The sequence below is a fragment of the Natrix helvetica genome (genome assembly GCF_964273705.1).
Source record: "Natrix helvetica genome assembly, chromosome: 1".
Taxonomy (NCBI): domain Eukaryota; kingdom Metazoa; phylum Chordata; class Lepidosauria; order Squamata; family Natricidae; genus Natrix; species Natrix helvetica.
The window spans coordinates 182,379,870-182,397,098 of record NC_138548.1 but is presented as its reverse complement, the minus strand read 5'-3'; the positions used below and the strand labels follow the sequence as shown (position 1 = coordinate 182,397,098).

Here is a 17,229-nt window from a genome sequence, read left to right as displayed (position 1 = left end):
GGCAGGCATGAAATTGACTAGTGAGCTGTATAGTTGCTACCAGGGGAAGAGACATCGATGGAACAGTAGATCTACCTCCTATGTTTCCATAAAACAGATATCCTAATTCAAAGGTTGTATGTCTAAGGCCATTTTATCCAGACCATTTCCTTCTTTTTCCAGAAGAAGAGACTCAGGATTGCACTTATGCATTTACAATCTGAGCACAGTCAGACATAAAAAGCATATATTGGAGCCTGCACTGCAAGGAGCAACACAACAAGGAGGAGAAAATTATTCAAAATCTCCCATAAGCAGAATTCTGGGACGGGGTAACACACCTTTATTTCAGAGCTCAGTAGGCAGGCAATGGCTCAGAGGCTTAATGACTCTGGATTTGTTGGCCAGAAATGGCCAGTACTCTGGCTGTTTGAACCCAGCACCATGGGATGGAGTGAGCTCCTGTCACTCATCCCTAGTTCCTACTCACCTAGCAGTTTCAAAGCATACCATTTGCAAGTAGATAAACAGGTACTACCAGTGGTGGGTTTCTACCAGTTTGGACTGGTTCAGCTGAACCAGTCATAGTTTGGCGGCCTGGGTCACTGGAACCAGCAGCAACCCTGGCCGGGCATGCCCCCAAACTGGTTCTCCAGCCATAGGAACCGCCATCTTGTTTTTGAGTTCTGTGCATTTGTAGAACAAGTTTAATTGTATTGCGCATGCACGCACAGCATACATTAAGCACGCCTGCGTGCAGCATGCCCACAAGCAAACCAGCAGTAGTGACTGAGGGAACCCACCCCTGGGTACTGCCGTCTTGGTGGTGGAAAACACTACAGCTGTGTTCTGCACAGGGAGCAAAGGAGCTGATGCTGGATCTGGTGGATCTGCCTGGCTGCAATCAGTGAAAGACTGGCAGAGGAAAATCCAGATGATCCGACTTCCTCTAGAGCACTGCTGGCCAGCTGATGAGGAGCTAGTTCCCTCCCCCCCTGTGGAGTACCAGTATAAGACCTTAGACCAGGGACTGAAAGTTGCCAGAACGTCTACTGTGTGTAAAGATTGTAGACTCACTGGCCTTGTATGCCATATGATATAGATTGATTGATAGATGGATGGATGGATGGATGGATGCATGGATGCATGCATACATACATACATACATACATACATACATACATACATACATACATACATACATACATACCAGTGGTGGGTTTCAAAAAATTTTAGAACCTCTTCTGTAGGTGTGGCCTACAGAAGAGGTGGCTTGCCAGCCAATGGCTGGCCAGCCATGTGACTGAGTGGGAGTAGCTTGCCAGCCATGTGACCAGGTGGGAGTGGCTTGGCAGTCATGTGACTGGGTGGGCATGGTCAACTTGTAAAATGTGGTGAAACTCACTTAACAATGCTCTTGCTTAGCAACCAAAATGTTGGCTCAGAAACCCTGGCATTTGAAGCATGCAAGTCTTAAAGCTGTCGACTTACAAGACCCTTGCACCACTATCCCTTTAGAAAAAAACCCCAGGGGTGTTCAAACTTGACAGTTTTAAGACTTGTGGACTTCAACTCCCAGAATTCCTCCTCTTGCTCTTCATCTTGATGATGTGCGGACGGGCAGGGGGAGGGAGCTGGAACAGGTTCTAAACGGCACTGCATATTTTAGTATAATCGTTGTTAATATATTTTAGTATAATGATTGTTAATACCTTCTAGCTTAAAATTTGTGCAGTATATAACTATCTCAGGTTTTTCACTGTTTCCTAAGCTGTCAATTAGTTTAGACTGAAGAATTTACCTAGAGTTAACTTTCCTTATTTAATCTCAACAGTTACTATAATTTCTGTTCTCACAAACCAGTTAAACTGTATGTGTATGTGTGTTGTGTTTGTGTGTATTTAATTTGTGTGGCTCCTAGTGACTTCCTGGACAAGTCCCTGCCGTTTTCTTCACAAGTTTTTTTGGATTTTCTATTGAGAGAGAATAACTGATCCAAGGTCACCCAGGTGGCTTTTCGTTTAAGGTGGGACTAAAATTCAGTCTCCCAATTTCTAGGCTGGTGCCTTAACTTTTGCACTGAACTGGCTCTCTGGTAAGTAAATCAACAGTCTAAACAGTCTGTTCAGTTTGCTTTCCGTCAAATATATGTCATAATTACATTATTCATACAGCAATGATCACTCACAACATGCACAAAGGAAGGGGGGGAAATCTAAGGTATCAATGCAACATATACAATGATAGCAACATTTTGAAGTGTATAAAGTAAAGGGCTTGTTTTACCCTTCAACAAATAACTGGTTTTATATCAGACAGAAAAGAAAAACTTCTTTTTTTTTTTTTAGTGAAGAAACGATACTCTCGTACATTGCAATAAAACTTTCCTTCAGGCCTAGCTCATCTCATGATAGATAAAGTCTTCTTGGCAACAAGGCGGAAGAAACATGTTATTGTCTTTTTCCAGGATATTTTTTGACTTTCCAGTCCAGTTTTAAAGATCATCCAAGTGAGAACAGAGGGTTAGCTGAGCAAATGCAATAATCTTTCTCTACTTTAATGATACTACCAAAAGCACATAACACAACTGCAGGCAGGTCAGAAGAGGAACTGCTACTCATGATATCCACATTCATACCATCATTGTCTAACGTGAACATGTCTGGCCAGTAGTTATAGTTTCAAAGTCCTATTTAATCAGAGGCAACATGGATTACAAACTGAAGTATGTCAACATGGGAACAATACCTCCTCAAGCCTGTTCTTTATCTTTCAAATTCAGTTGTTTCTGCCAAATCAGAGATGTTTGATAAAGAGCATGATTGAGTAAGTGTTTAAAATTAAAAAAAGAATTTGGATCTCTCATAAGGCTGATCTCTGAATGAAACCACATGGTTCCCACAGCATCCATGTGGCTCCTATGAAGCATCTTGAGAAAATCTGGAACGAAAGCAGCACTGAAAGTGCTGTGAGATCTTGCCCCTTATACAGCAAAAGAAGGGATGTAATGAATGTGACATTCATTTTATTAAAAATATTTATAACCTACCTGTCCTCCAGAGTTGTAGATCATTTACATTAGTGCCAATCCAGAAATATAATATGAAAAAGCAGCAAAGAAACACCACAATACCAACAGAACATTTGAAACATTACTGTAAAACAACAACACATAAATATGGCCACACGATTATTCATTGAAAATATTCTTAAAAAGTGGTATCTTGATCAACTTCGAGAGAGCTTTTAATAAAGAATGGGGTAGGATGTTTCTAGATGTGAGTTCCAAAATCAAGGTGCAGCCACCAAAGGCCTTGTCTCAAGAAATTCTCTCAAGAGCTGTTAGGACACCAAAGAGGAAGCCAAAAATGATCTCAGGAGACAGCAGGTTCAGAGGGGACAAGAAGCTGTTCTGAGAAAGAAATTTTACATTATGAAAACACAGACAGATACACACGAGAAGCATATGAGAACATAAACAAGGCAACTATTTGAGACAGTATGTGAAAAGTATGAAAAAAAGATCATGTAAAGTGAAAATTGGGAAATGCATGTGGCATCTAAAAATGAATTATATTGTGGGAACACAATTGCCATTAAAAACTGCTGCATTCCTCAAAGTGAAAATGTTGCATTCTCTCATTTTCTTTTCCTGTGTAGAAAAAAATTGTCTTGCAGTGCACATCATAAAATGTGCAGTTGGGACGGGTGGCAGGGAAGCTGTGGTGGTTCGGGTCTTCCCATTTTGACACACACCCCCTACTGCTGTCACTGCACCAGGCTCTAAGCCCAGCACAGTTCAATATCCAAATTGGCAGCATTGGTGCAGCTCTTGCACCGATCAGGATCCATGCTGGTCTCGGAGCCACCATTATCAATGGCTCTGCACCCGACTAAGAGCATGGCACCGTGGCAGAGGCGGGGATTTGAAAATGGGTAGCCCCCAGCCGCTGCTTCTTCTCCTGATGTGCTCTATGCTCTACTCACCAGCTCGCTTGCCTACCCTCCCAGCTCTCCCTCTGGCCACCCACAGCGAGTTGTCCCTGTGGTGAGTTGGCCATGTGGAGTTGGCCTGAGGCGACTTCACAGCTGTGAGTTGGCAGTGGCCAGCTGCCTGTGGCTAGTTGTTCTAGACCTAAACCCATTCCTCTATGCACTACACAGTACAGGAATGTAGTTTAGATTAGGAATGAATTGTCTTATTAAGTACAGAAAGCGCTACTGGCAGCAGATTTGTAATATTGGACAAGCCCATTATGGAAAGATTGCCTAGAGGACACAAGTATGTCTTATTTTTAGCTAACCATTCACTAAGATTCATCCAATTCAAACTAGGTTGATTCAAATTTAGGATGAGACTAGACTTTCTCATTTCACTGTTGGTGTCAGCAAGACAGCATTATAATCCAACTCTTTGGCCACATAGTTTTGATTGTAGAAAATTTGGAAATGTTACTTCGACAATATCTCATATGCTTTCTATAACTCTTCTCCTAATTCATATAACTAACTTAGTGCAAAAATGTACTTTTTATTTGTAGAACACTACTTTCATTTCCTGATTAATGCATGCCCCTGATGTCCTTGTTTTAAGTGCAGTGTCACTAATTTAATTCTATCTTCTAAGCATAACTTCCAGAGTTAGTGCACAGCCTCCAACACCATTTTTTTCCAGACATGAGATTTTGATAGAGATAAATCATGGAAGAGGAAAGCTAGACACTCTTTGTTTGATCTTAGCATTTACATTGATACAGAGGAGAAACAAAATCTATTGGCTAAAGAATAGCTCTTGTCTTAACAGGAAGTAGGACAAGGACCTGTATTGGGGTTGGGATAAAGCTCTGAAGAAGTAAAAAGGAAATTTTAAGTTTGCATGTCTTAAGAAAACTATTTGTTCCAGAACTATATTTATTTCATTTATTTGTTTTTTAAAAAATTATATTGCTGCCTCTTTGCTCACAGCGATTCAAGGAGGCTTACAGGAGATAAAAACATAATATAAAAGAAATAAAAATAATAATAAAAAAATAAGCCCTTCACACCCTGCAACAACACACATTCATACCAGCTATTTAATGGGCTCCAACCCTCTCTGGGTTCCCCAGGTCTGCTGGCAGAACCACGTCTTCAGGGCCTTCTCTAAGAATGTCAGAATGGGGGCCAATTTAATTTCTGGAGGGATGATGTTCCAGAGGGAGGGAATCACCATGGAGAAGGTCCTTCTTCTGGATCCCACCAGATGTATCTCCTTAGGGGATGCAACCTGCAACATTCCTTGCCTCCCTGCTCTAGTGGATCAGGTAGATGTGACCAGCAAGAGACGGTCCCTCAAATAATCTGGTCCCAAGCCATAAAGGGCTTTAAAGGTGACAACCAGCACCTTGAATTGCATCCGTTAGCAAATCAGCAACCTATGCAGCTCCTGCAGGAGAGGTGATACATGTGCACACTGAGGTCTGAACAAAACCATGTGGGCCGCTGTATTTTACACCAACTGGAGCTTCCTGATGTTTTTCAAGGGCAGCCCATATAGAGTGCATTGCAATAGTCAAGACGGGAGGTGACTAGGGCATGAATGACCATGAGTAGGGATTGTTGGTCTAGGAAAGGGCATAACTGGTACATAACTTTCCCTCAAATTCCCAAACATAGGGAGAAAGGAGGTGGGTCAGAATGTGAAAAAAACCTGCTTAAATATTGTCAAAAACTTACTGAAGAATATCACTGCTCTGCAAAAATGTGGTGGGGAAGATGGTTACCGTATTTTTCAGACTATAAGATGCACCGGAGTATAAGACACACCAGGATTTTGAAGAGGAAAACAAGAAAAAAAATAGTTTTTGCCCTTCCCAGCCCCCAAGAGCACTCTGCAGGCCTCCCAATCCCTCTGCGTAACCCGTTTTTACAAAAAAAAAATGGGCCCGTTTTTTGGCAAAAATGGGACACGCAGGATGGGGTTTCAGGCGGCCAAAAATGGCCATATTCGGTACATAAGACACACCCTCTTTTAGGAGGCGAAAAGTGCATCTTATACTCCGAAAAGTGCAGTAATTTATTCCTATCGTATTATAGAACTGCTAAAATATGGTACTTCAGTCTACGTTGTTGAAGACTATGGATCATTAGAGATTGTCCGTTTAAACATCTGCAACCAGTTTAGGCCATTCCCAGACGGCCTAATGCCTAATGCCACTTTGGAGTTAGAAACATGATTAGTAACAATGGAGACCAGAGCAAGGTTATGCTATTTTTGGCTAAGCCTGTTTGTTTTTTCTTTTGGGCTAATTCTCCTAGTTCTAGAAGATTGCTTGAAAGATATCTTGAAAGAAGCTCTGTGGGGGGGGGGAACCCCTCTATCATTGTGGTTTTTCATCAGATGTTGTGACTATTTTGGATCTAAAGAAGTCCAAGAAAGTGATTGAAGAACAACTTCAAGATTTAGAACTATAAACAGACTCATGTGTCACTGCCCCCCAAATATTCCCTCTGTTGCATATTAAGAGCAATTTCGTATCAGTTTATCATACAGTATATCATCATTCCACAATAACAAAAAAAAGTTTATTTGGGCCAAATTTAATGCTGTTCCAAAAGGAACTTTGGCAATACAAGTTTTGAAAAACCTGTGTGAGTGGAATTTTTGACATTATGCTGGAAGAGACTGAGTCAGCAAAGCATATACTGGAGCACTGTTCCTTTCATAGAAAAAATACCATCTATTTATATCAGATCCATTATGAATGTGCTAAGCTGGGATGGAGAATGCATTATATACCTCCTGAGTGACCTTTTGATTGATGTTGCTTAAAGACTAGCCAAACTTAATGCATCAGCCAGTTCTCTTCAGGTAACAATTAATCAACTCCTCGGAGGTTTATTTCTGATCTACTAAGTAATTTGTATAACTTAGTAATAAAAATTTGTTATAAAGACAGGATTAAAATAAGCTTAGTATGACAGAGAGATGTTAGGATTTAAGTCATGTTATGTATTTTATTGCTGACTTATAACAGGAAGGAGGATTTACACATCCATAGGTCTGTAATATATTAAATGTTTACAGTGTGCCATTTCTGCTTGAATGATCAAAATACAGTTGCTGATGATGACCCCATCTGCTCAGAGGGATGCAAAAAGTGTGACCTTTCCTACAACAACTCTGTAAGATGATTGGGCTGAAACTCACACAAAGCTATCCAGGCATTGAGTATGGGTTTGAACCTATGTTGAACCCATTTAATTAACATAGGAAGTGGAAACCAACAAAGCAAGAACTCTTTTCATCTTAGCTATAAGCATAGAACCCTGTGCATACCAGCATTTTGGTATTCAATTGATATCTGATATCAAGAAAGAAAAGTACTCCCTTCTTACAATGGGAACTAGCACTATTTAGATAGGTAATATATTACTTGGGCTTTCCCTTCATTGCTGTTTGTCCAATTCTTTGTCAGTATCTTCTTTATACATCAGTGGAAAACTATATATCACTGTAAATAGTTTTCCACTATTCCTTCAAGTCTTCCAGACATGATTTTCAGGTTAATTGTTTTAGCAGAAAGTGTCATCTGTTCATTGGGACTGTTCTGAAGAGTATTGCAAACCTTTCCAGCTAATTCATTTTATAACAGAAAAATGCTCTTTATTGCACTAGTCCCACCAAGCTGGATGCTACTTATTTCTTAAGCATATGTTTAAACCCTACATTCAGCATTTTCTCTTTGATATAACATATGACAGATTTTTACCTCCACTCTTATCCAGAATTATATTTGGATATAATCCTTTAAACCTTCTGTTAAGGCCAAAGTGGAAAGTTCACAAATGCAGTTGGAACCATCATTTGCATAAAACTGGAGGGAGGGTGTCTATCATCCCTCTGTTTCCAGTCTACTGTTAGTAATAACCTATTTCCTATCAGCTTGAAACATAACTTACAGAGAGCTTTTGTCCTTTGTAGATCTATGAACAACATGATATAACTCTTTGAAAACAGTCTCATTCTGCTATGGCTAGGCTGTTCTTATTTCCATTGTAGAGAAGACATTATTCATCAGGGTTCCCAATAACGGTATGCAGTATAGTTCCGTACTGGAACACCATGCCGAGGGGGCCTTTTCCTGGGTCCATTTGATTGCCAGGACGTCATATTGAAATAGTCATTCTGAAGGACCCTATTCTTCTTGCTTTTCAGCTGCATGAAAAAAAAAACCAGTAAGGAAGAAAGGAGAAAAATTTGCCATTCAAAGAACGAAAATTTCAGTTAACACCAGTAAAGGCCAAAAGAACATTGATTAGGGTGACCTCCTTCTGAATAATCTATGAAAGAGGAAGTAAAATCCCACTTGATGTATCTTCCCACAAGTATGATAAGTCAGGTTTCTCCTTCATGTCATATCAAATAAATGGAAAGCTAATGTGCATCTCTTCTTCATGCTCTGAAGTCTTTTATGAAGGAGAACCTTGTGTAGCTCCTTCTGGGAGCAAGGTTGAATGAAAAGCAAGGTTTGTGTTACTGGTTATCGGGCAGATGAATAGGTAACTTACAGTTTTCCAGTCTGGCTTCTTTATTATTTATATATACAGTGTGTGTGTGTGTGTGTGTTTGTATGTATTAATGTATATATATATATACACACACACACACCAGAAATCAGGAGAGATTGCATGCGTCTTTAAAGATGGGCATACATGAATTTCAGAAAAGTATGCTTTAACATATCAATAATATACTTTTGGTTCCAGCAAAGGGTACAACCCCCAAATCACCCTCTACATCTTCGCAACACTTCCTTGAACTCAGCCACTGTAATTTTTAATGTGGCTGAGAGGTGACTCAGTAAAAATACTTTTTTTAAGGGAGTGCATAAGATTACAGGAGGGCATAGGAAGAGGAAGGTGTTGGATATGTTTGTCCCCCGTGCCAGGTAAGTATCTCTTGCTTGTTCCTGGTCCCAGCTTATTTTTGGAGGTGGCTCCCAATGCTCAAAAGTCAAGCACAACTCAATCAGCTCAATCCTTGTTCAATTCCAGTAATGTGATGCCCACAAATGCACTTGTTACACAATGCTGATTGCCCCGGCTTCATTTAGAGCCAATTTCCAAACAAGGGAAGAGAAATATGACCATATAAACGGCATTATTTTCTTGCTTATCTATCTATATGTTGAGGGGACTCGATGTAATAGTAATACTTCAAGTGTTCAAGCCCATGATGATGGTCTCCATAAATATACCATAGTTCCAAGGGAAATCCAAAATGTTGGCAGGTGCATTGCTCCATATGTAGCATATGTGCAGATGTGGAAAAATTCTGCATTCTTTCTGGTTATATTTTTCTCACTGACTACATCTGATTAGTACTAAGGAAAAATAAAAGAATGATTTCTTACCCAACAGTAGTAAATGGCTGCTGTGATGATCAGACTGTAGAAAACAAAAAATCCAAGTGGAATAGCCATTTGCATGTTCACGTAATTAAGCTTTTCCTGGTGCGGAGGAAGTTCTGAGGATTGACAGGAAACACAATGGAGCTCAGACACCTCAAAACAAAGTATACTTTCATATTCATTGAAGTATGCCCTCTCCCATGAATGCTAGAAGATAAATTAACTGAATGCACAACTAACTGAAGCTCAAACTACCTGGTTTATTATTAAACTGCTTTCAAATGGTTTGCTCAAAAGTGTTACTTAGGTTTTGAAAGAAAAGAGTTGTTGAACTCCTGTCTAGGACCTGCTTCTTACCACCAGTTTCTGGCAAATAATGTTGCAGTGGGGTGGTTGTGGAAGAAAATGTTTCCTTGGAGGGGCATCGATCTAAATCAAGAATCTTTGGCTCTGAAACCAAAGAAACCAACTTAAGCACGCAATTTAATTATGGGCGTCCCTAGAATTAATAAAGATTATATGCCTCTCTGACCCATTAGAAACAAATTTCACGATTTTACCTGTCACGTAAATTAAATTGCTCCTGCTTTCGGTTTCATATGGTGGCGGGTCAATCACCTCAATCTTGCACATGTAGCTGTCTGTGTGGTTGACCTGCAAGTCCCTCAGGTGAAACACAGCGTGTTTTTCTTCTTTTGTAATATTTATGTCCAAGCTTAATTCAGAACCGTTTGTCTTGATTAAAATTGTGGAATTTTTGTTCCAATTTGCTTCAAAAATTTGTACTTTTCCGACTCCTTTCAACAAGTAGGCATTTAACTTTGTAATGGTTTCCCTGTGAGCTGGAAAGTCACAGGCCAGCTGGGCATTTTGGTGCACTGTTTTGTGTAGGAATCTCTGTTGCTTTGAAATGTTTTCAGCTGTTGGAGGAGAAAAACATTTTAATAAATAGCCTGGCACAGGGAGCAGAAGAACACCTTAATCATTCGGGGAAACGGGCTCCTTTTCACTGTAATTTCACTGTAAAGCCACCCAGAGTCACCTTATACGGCAGATGGACAGAATAAAAAACTATTAAAAATAAAGAAAAAGAAATAAATTGTGTCAAAGAAATACACTGCTATATTTCACAAAGCAAGTTGCTCATAAACATGATAGAAATTCAGCCTTAATGAATATGATTAGATGCTCTGTGTTTGACTACAGTGCTGCTTTTGTTTTTCACTGAAGAACTAAAAATGAGAACCATCCAACTGCAAAATAGAAGCAGGGCAAGTGGAAAAGTTTGCCTGAAATCCTATTTGGCTGTGATTCAGGTGTGTCTGATACCTATTATGAAAATGCACAATCCATGACAGACAATGGACAATGGCCATATGTGTTATCAGAGTAGCTCTGAAGCACTAGTTCATATGAATAAGTTCCTCAGCAAGCTGCCCCCATCCCTGCTCTCATCCCAGGAGACAGAACTGAGTAGATTTCTCCCAACTATTTCATACCTGTAGAGGGCAGAGGGATGGCCTTGAAGGATAGGAGGAAGACTCTCCACCAAGGCAACCATCAGACAAGTCCAACTGAGCCCATTCCAAGAAAATCATTGAACAAGTATGTCAGACAGGAGAATCCTCCCTAACTCACGTGAAGATAAAGTGAGGAAGGGTAGAAGGGCATTCAGACATGCACAATTATGGTACTATAACTGTCCCAATAAAAGTAGTACTAGATCTCCATGACATTGGTTTCTTAGTCTGGGCTACTCTATAGAACTGACAATACCTCTTGAAGGGGAAGAAAGAAGGTTTGCTTTTCCTGACATCTGGATGCATTTTGCCGGGCTAGGTAATGAAGTATCTGCAAAGAGACAACCCAGCTCAAAAACACCAAAAAACAACTGCTCAATCCTGAGTTTCATATGTTCTTACTATTGAAGTACTTGCCAGTATCTCCAAGGGTTAGGGTTAAGATTAGGGTTAGGGTTTCAATATTACTTGTGCTCCTAAAATCCAGCATATACCCAAAGAAAAGTTGCCCAAATGAAAAAGGGCAACATATAAGGATCAATTTCTATTCACCCTCAGTAAAACATCTATAGCATCTCAAAAGTCTTGTCACCAAAATTGGGTGGAGAAAAATGATGGAGTTGCAGTGTTCAAAATCTTTGCATTAGCAAAGCTCTTAACAGTCATCAAGATATCTCCAGGAAAACCCTAATAAGGGCATCAAGGTTTTAGTAGCTTGCTTTCATTCTCTCCCTCTCCTCTCAACTAGTATTCAGAGATAAATTGCCAAGAAGTAAGGTTTTAATTTTTAGTTTAATTAGTTTTTAGTTTAATTTGCAGCCAATGATAGAACCTTCCCAAACAAAACTCAGCTAAGTTAAATCTCATTATTACATTGTCCTACAGAAGGATGGCTAGATGCAGCAGACCCTGCAAACAGCCCCACACAGTTTGGGATCATAAGTTAGGGATTCTTTCACATATTTAGCCAAATTGGTTGGGTTCCAAATAATTCATCCCCATGTACAGAACCTAAAAGGGACAGCAAAAAAGCATGTTATAGCTTTCTCCAGTTTTTATAGTTGTCATATTTTATTTTCATTCGGAGAGCTCTTTAAAAATGGAATTGCCTGAACTGTATGAAAAGGCATGTTTGTATACAATGTGCAGGTGCTGTGGTGTATATCATTTCTGTCATAGCAAAAGAAGCAAGAGAATGGGGTGAGAGGCACCATCAACCCAAGAACCTTGAATGCTTGTTTGTCTTCTCTCTTGGCATAAAAAATGAGGAACAGGGAAGCCAGCCCTTAGAGAAGGAAACATTAGGGTTACACACACGATCAAGGTTTTAAGGCAGCAGCAGCAGCAATTAGAAAGTCAGAAATCAAGAACCTTAGTTTTTAATGACTTGAAACCCTTTTAGGTAACATTTGTAGTAAACATTTGTAGATAGGTAGGTTAATTTCATCATGTTTATATAGGCATCCAACACAGAAAATGTGTCTTTGAATGGCATGTAATAAAAATTACTGCTGCTAAGTCAAAATAAGAGATCCTTGCAACAGGGAAGAGTTATGTCTTTTCTGCACTTTCTCCCTGCAGTTCAGTGGCACATTTCCACACTGAGGGCATTGGGTGACAACTTTGTGGTGGGAAAAATCTAGTAGTTTCACAAAAGACTTGGAGGCCATCTAGTTTATTATGTATTTGCTTGTTTGTTTGTTTGTTTGTTTGCTTGCTTGCTTGCTTGCTTGCTTGCTTGCTTACTTACTTACTTACTTACTTATTTACTTACTTACTTACTTGATTATGTGACCACCCAATTCACACACAGTGAGTATTTGACCAGAACATTGCTATACTACAAATTTCAGGCTTATTGTTACTCAACGTTACAACAGCACTCAATTATATTTGAGCCCGTCAGCAATCATTTGGGATATATGCAAAATCATGGTATTTTTGTGCGCAGGACAGTGATGCCAGGTGATGAGACAGTGGCATTACAAGCAAGTAATAAAATTGCTATAAAGTTATTCATTCTGACTGTTCATAACTGTTTTCAAGAATGTTTTAATCCATCGAGAATTAAATTCTTAAATATTATATTATAAGATATGGCAGTTTTATTTAATAATGCACGTAATATAAACATAATTTTTGTGCACTGATTGCACATTAAAATAAGCTCATTTTATGAATAAGCATTAATTAAACATTGCTTCATTACTTTCTTAGGTAAGCAAATCTGCAGCAATCATCTTATTCATATATAAAATTATGTTCAAATCAAAATCAGGCTCATAAATCTGTTAGTTTTTATTTGTTTTAGGTAGCAGTTCATTCTTTTTTAAAAGCACCATTTTGTTCTTTCCTTAATTAGTTATCAAAGTTCAATCTTTGTGAAAATGTAATGCTTTTTTCAATATTAGCGCTGCAGTTTCAGCTAAATAAGCATTCACTGGCATCTAGCTTTTTATCGATCATCTATTAAAGGTTTTTCATAATTTGAGCACTCCAGATGGAAATAATGCAACTCATACTGTTCTCTAAACCAGGCATATACAATCTGTAGCCCACTGGCCACATGCGGCCCTGGACAGCTAGTAATATGGCACCAGAAGTTATAATAAAAAATTTTTTTTAAAGAAGTTTATTATTTATATACATTTATTTACTATATGACTATGTTATATAATTTGTATGTGGCTGAAGACAGTTCCTCTTGACTCAGTGCGGCCCAGTCAAACCAAAAGATTGGGCATGCATGCTCTAAACTAACAAGAAAGCATAACCCTGCATACAGTCCCTCTTGCTTAAAGGTCCTAATCTCTGCAGGAACCTCTGCAGCATAAGATATATCTGGATAAAGAGGAACAGGGCAGTGATTCTGGTCTTGTTCCCCATCAATCTTCTTCCACTAGTTCCATCTCTCAGACATCTGCATATTGAACCACGGGTCTAATTTTACTTAATCCAAGGAGTTGTGCCTTTGTAGGCATCACCACTGCGATATATTACATCCAGCGGCTGTGGGCTATTGTGGGCCCAGAGTCAAGGATGGGATTCACTGATACCAGTAAATCATCTATGAACCGGGAATAGATTAAGCAGTTCCTACTTTGCCTTTCACCAAGTTCTTCTGTAATTGAATACAGCCTGAATGGAGGCATGGAATTTTAGATTGGCTTCCATTACTTATCATCTCTTGTTCTATTTCATACAGCTTAATTGCAGTGCTTTCGGACCATGACTTGCTGGTTATTCACCTCTAGTTCATAGTTTGAGATCTGGGCCAGAGGAAAATCTAATTGTCTAAAGTCACGTCTTTGACTTGAAGTGCATTTTTTTCTTCGCTTTCCAAATATCTTACTAAAGAACAAAAAATAAAACTCCTCTTCCTCCCTCTCTTTTTTTGTGCTTAATTATGTTTACATCGATCATATTTCCACAAAATAGTGTGGGAACTAAGCTCTGAAGAAGGCTTTGGGGTTTTTTTCTCTCTCATTTTTTTCACTCTGTTCTACTTTCCACAATAGAGTAGTCATAAGAGGTAAATGGAAGGGAAGCAGCCTAGAGGTAAATGAAGAAGTTATGTTAGTGTAGGTTAAAATCACGTTATTGAAGACAGGCAACAATGTTGGTGTATTATACTTGGAATAGGGTACATTTAGTTTGGATTTTTAAAGCTATTTATTTCATATACATTTTTGCACATTTTAAAACTTCATTACACAAGACTAAAACCATGCAATGTACAGTATGTTAAAAAAATTCACATTAAAATCCATTAGCAAAAAAAATCCATTAACTCAACTATTAAAAGCCTAGTAAAATAAATGTGTTTTCGATTTATTGAATAGGCTCATGTACAACTCCAAGGGAAATGAGTTTCATCATCAGTGAACAACAGAGGAGGAAACTTTCTCCTGCAGTCCAGAAAAGCAGACCTCTGATACAGTGTGCCATCCCTGGTTTGCTTCACTTCTGGATAAGTTCTTAATGGGAGCACCAGCCATTTGACCTTTAAGGAAATGGCAATAAAGAAAACCTCTCAAGCCTAGTTTGGTTTTTTTAGTGACTATGTGACACATCACTGCAGGATTTGGAGCCACAATGCCATACTTTTTTTTTTAACCTAGTGTATAGTAGACAACCAGCATCCATCTTTCAATAAGAGCATGGCGTCTCAGAACCCCTTACTGGTTAGCAGCCAAGTGCCTTTAAATATAAATTTACCTAATTTCCCAATTTCAGAAGCCTATACAACCCAAAGCACATGATTTTTCCAAAGGTTCAGTAGATGTCCCCAAATACGGTGGTGCCGTTTACCAATCATAGTCATCTATATTAGAGAAAAATCTACTGTATCTATTAAGGGATCCAATGTGATATAATGGCTAAGCCAACGAGATAGAAACCAGGACTATGTAAAAATATTCTTAAAGTAATATGAAATGTGGTAAACTGAAGTTAAGCATTTATGGGAAACTGAGAGAAACTGAACAGATAACAAATCTGACCGACCCAAATTCATTCTCGCATCATTATCCTGGGACACGTATATTTGCCTTCATTCATGAGATAACAAATTTCCCCATTCCAGCTAAATTATTTTTAATTGCGACCCAGACAATGAAGATTTTATCTGACTCTGAACTTGTGCTATTAATGATCTGCCACATATTTAAGTAAGTGAAAATAGCAGATAAGGGGTTTCAAAAGTTGATGTTTCCAACTTTACTGTAACAATGCACAACATCATTTATTGTCCAATTAAAAAATTATCAGAGTCATTTCTGGTTTAAAGCAAGCAAATAACCCTGAGACAGTCAACAGGGTCCTAGAGAGAAGAGGGGAGCTGCAGCAGGTAGCTCATAAAGAACTGTTGTTCCAAGGAAGATTGTGACTTCTAAGTGCTGATAAGGTCTCAATTGAACTATTATTGATTATTGATTATTATTACAACTGACTACTGAATGGGGATGTGGTAGGTAATTTTTGAAACCAAATCATTTCCCTACTTGAAATTGTTCTTCAAAGTTTCTGTTTGCCCACTTAAGAAAAAGATAACAGTACCATAGGGAGTTTGCTTATTTGCTCCAGCAAGACAAATGCCAGTTTGGTGGAGGGCAATTCAGATTTAACAGACGATGTAGTAGGGGTGTCTAACTGTCCTTTCCCTGAACTACACTGAGTGCTGGGGACCTACCACAATTCTCTTGCCGAATGTTGGTTGCATCCTACCCCCAATCAATTGTTGAAAGTAGATCAGCCAAGTAGATAGACCTTGATTTGACCCATAAAGAAAAATATTTATATTCTGCATGAGATTTATCTTCTGCCTAACTTTCTTCTTTGTAAAGGAGATATCCAAAGATTAATGAAAGGTCAGTTCAGTTTTGCAATCAGAAAAAGTAAAAACATGGCTATCTACCAATATTTACTGACATGCATCATGTTACAGTGGATCTGGTTTGGTCAGCAGCATCAGTAAAAGCCATCACTTTTGTTTCTTATAGCCTTCTCCAGTCTGGTAGTTTTCCAGAATACTTATTACATGAGAGCCACATTGGTGCATCCAACAGACAAGAGAAGATTGATTTACCATTATGAACATTATTTTGTGATTAAAAAACTGGTTACTGTTAATGTTTTTTTAATGTTATTGTTAAATTTTATATTCAAATAGTTCTGCGTTTGCTCCAAGCTTCCTTTAACAATTGCCTGACAGATTTTGCACACAAGAATCTAAAAGATGGAGCAAGGGGTGAGAGAAAAAGAGGCAGAAAGAGAGAGAGATTATTACCTGCTGAACTGGTGTCCTGAATAATATGAAACACAGTAAGAACAATCCAGGCGATTATGCTGGTAAAAGGTACAATGGACATCTTGACCTCATACAGAACAGGACAGAAAGTTGCAGTTGTATCAGTTTAACTCCACACTTCAGGTCAAACAGGTATGTCAGAGATTTTATTCTCATCTTTTCCTCTCAGAAGCATATAAAGTGCAGAAAAATCAAACCACTCTGCTGCAAACAGGAAATGGCTCTTTGATGACTTTGTCATTTTATCTGTGTTTATTCTATGCTCTTTTTTTTCTATACTTCACTCTACTCTCAGAAACGCTGCACTATTATCCCCCTGACGTTCACCGGAAAGAAATGGTAGTCCTCGCCCACTGAAAATGAGAATGGGGACCTGGATCAATACCCAGTCTGAAATTTCATTGCTGACAAGTGAGAATAAAATGCCACTGAGATTCAGCCACTCATTTATGCACCATGTTTTTCTCCTCATCTGCCTTCCTCTGAAGAACCTGCATCAGGGAAATAGAGCTGCTCTTACCACTATAAA

At 38.8% G+C, this 17,229-nt stretch overlaps 1 protein-coding gene across 2 annotated transcripts; it reads right to left on the bottom strand.

The window, feature by feature from the left end:
- Window positions 1-6,619: 6,619 nt before the first annotated feature.
- CD28 (CD28 molecule) lies at window positions 6,620-16,894 on the bottom strand. Of its 2 annotated transcripts, XM_081935126.1 has the most exons (5): window positions 16,680-16,894; window positions 9,932-10,291; window positions 9,729-9,821; window positions 9,375-9,487; window positions 6,620-8,176 (listed from the first exon to the last, which is right to left on the bottom strand). In XM_081935126.1, exons 1-5 carry the CDS (start codon window positions 16,759-16,761, stop codon window positions 8,036-8,038), a joined length of 789 nt encoding a protein of 262 aa, XP_081791252.1. In that variant the 5' UTR covers window positions 16,762-16,894; the 3' UTR covers window positions 6,620-8,035. The 2 variants fall into 2 exon arrangements, with proteins under 2 accessions (XP_081791252.1, XP_081791253.1); XM_081935127.1 differs by lacking the exon at window positions 9,729-9,821.
- Between the last annotated feature and the right edge of the window lie 335 nt (window positions 16,895-17,229).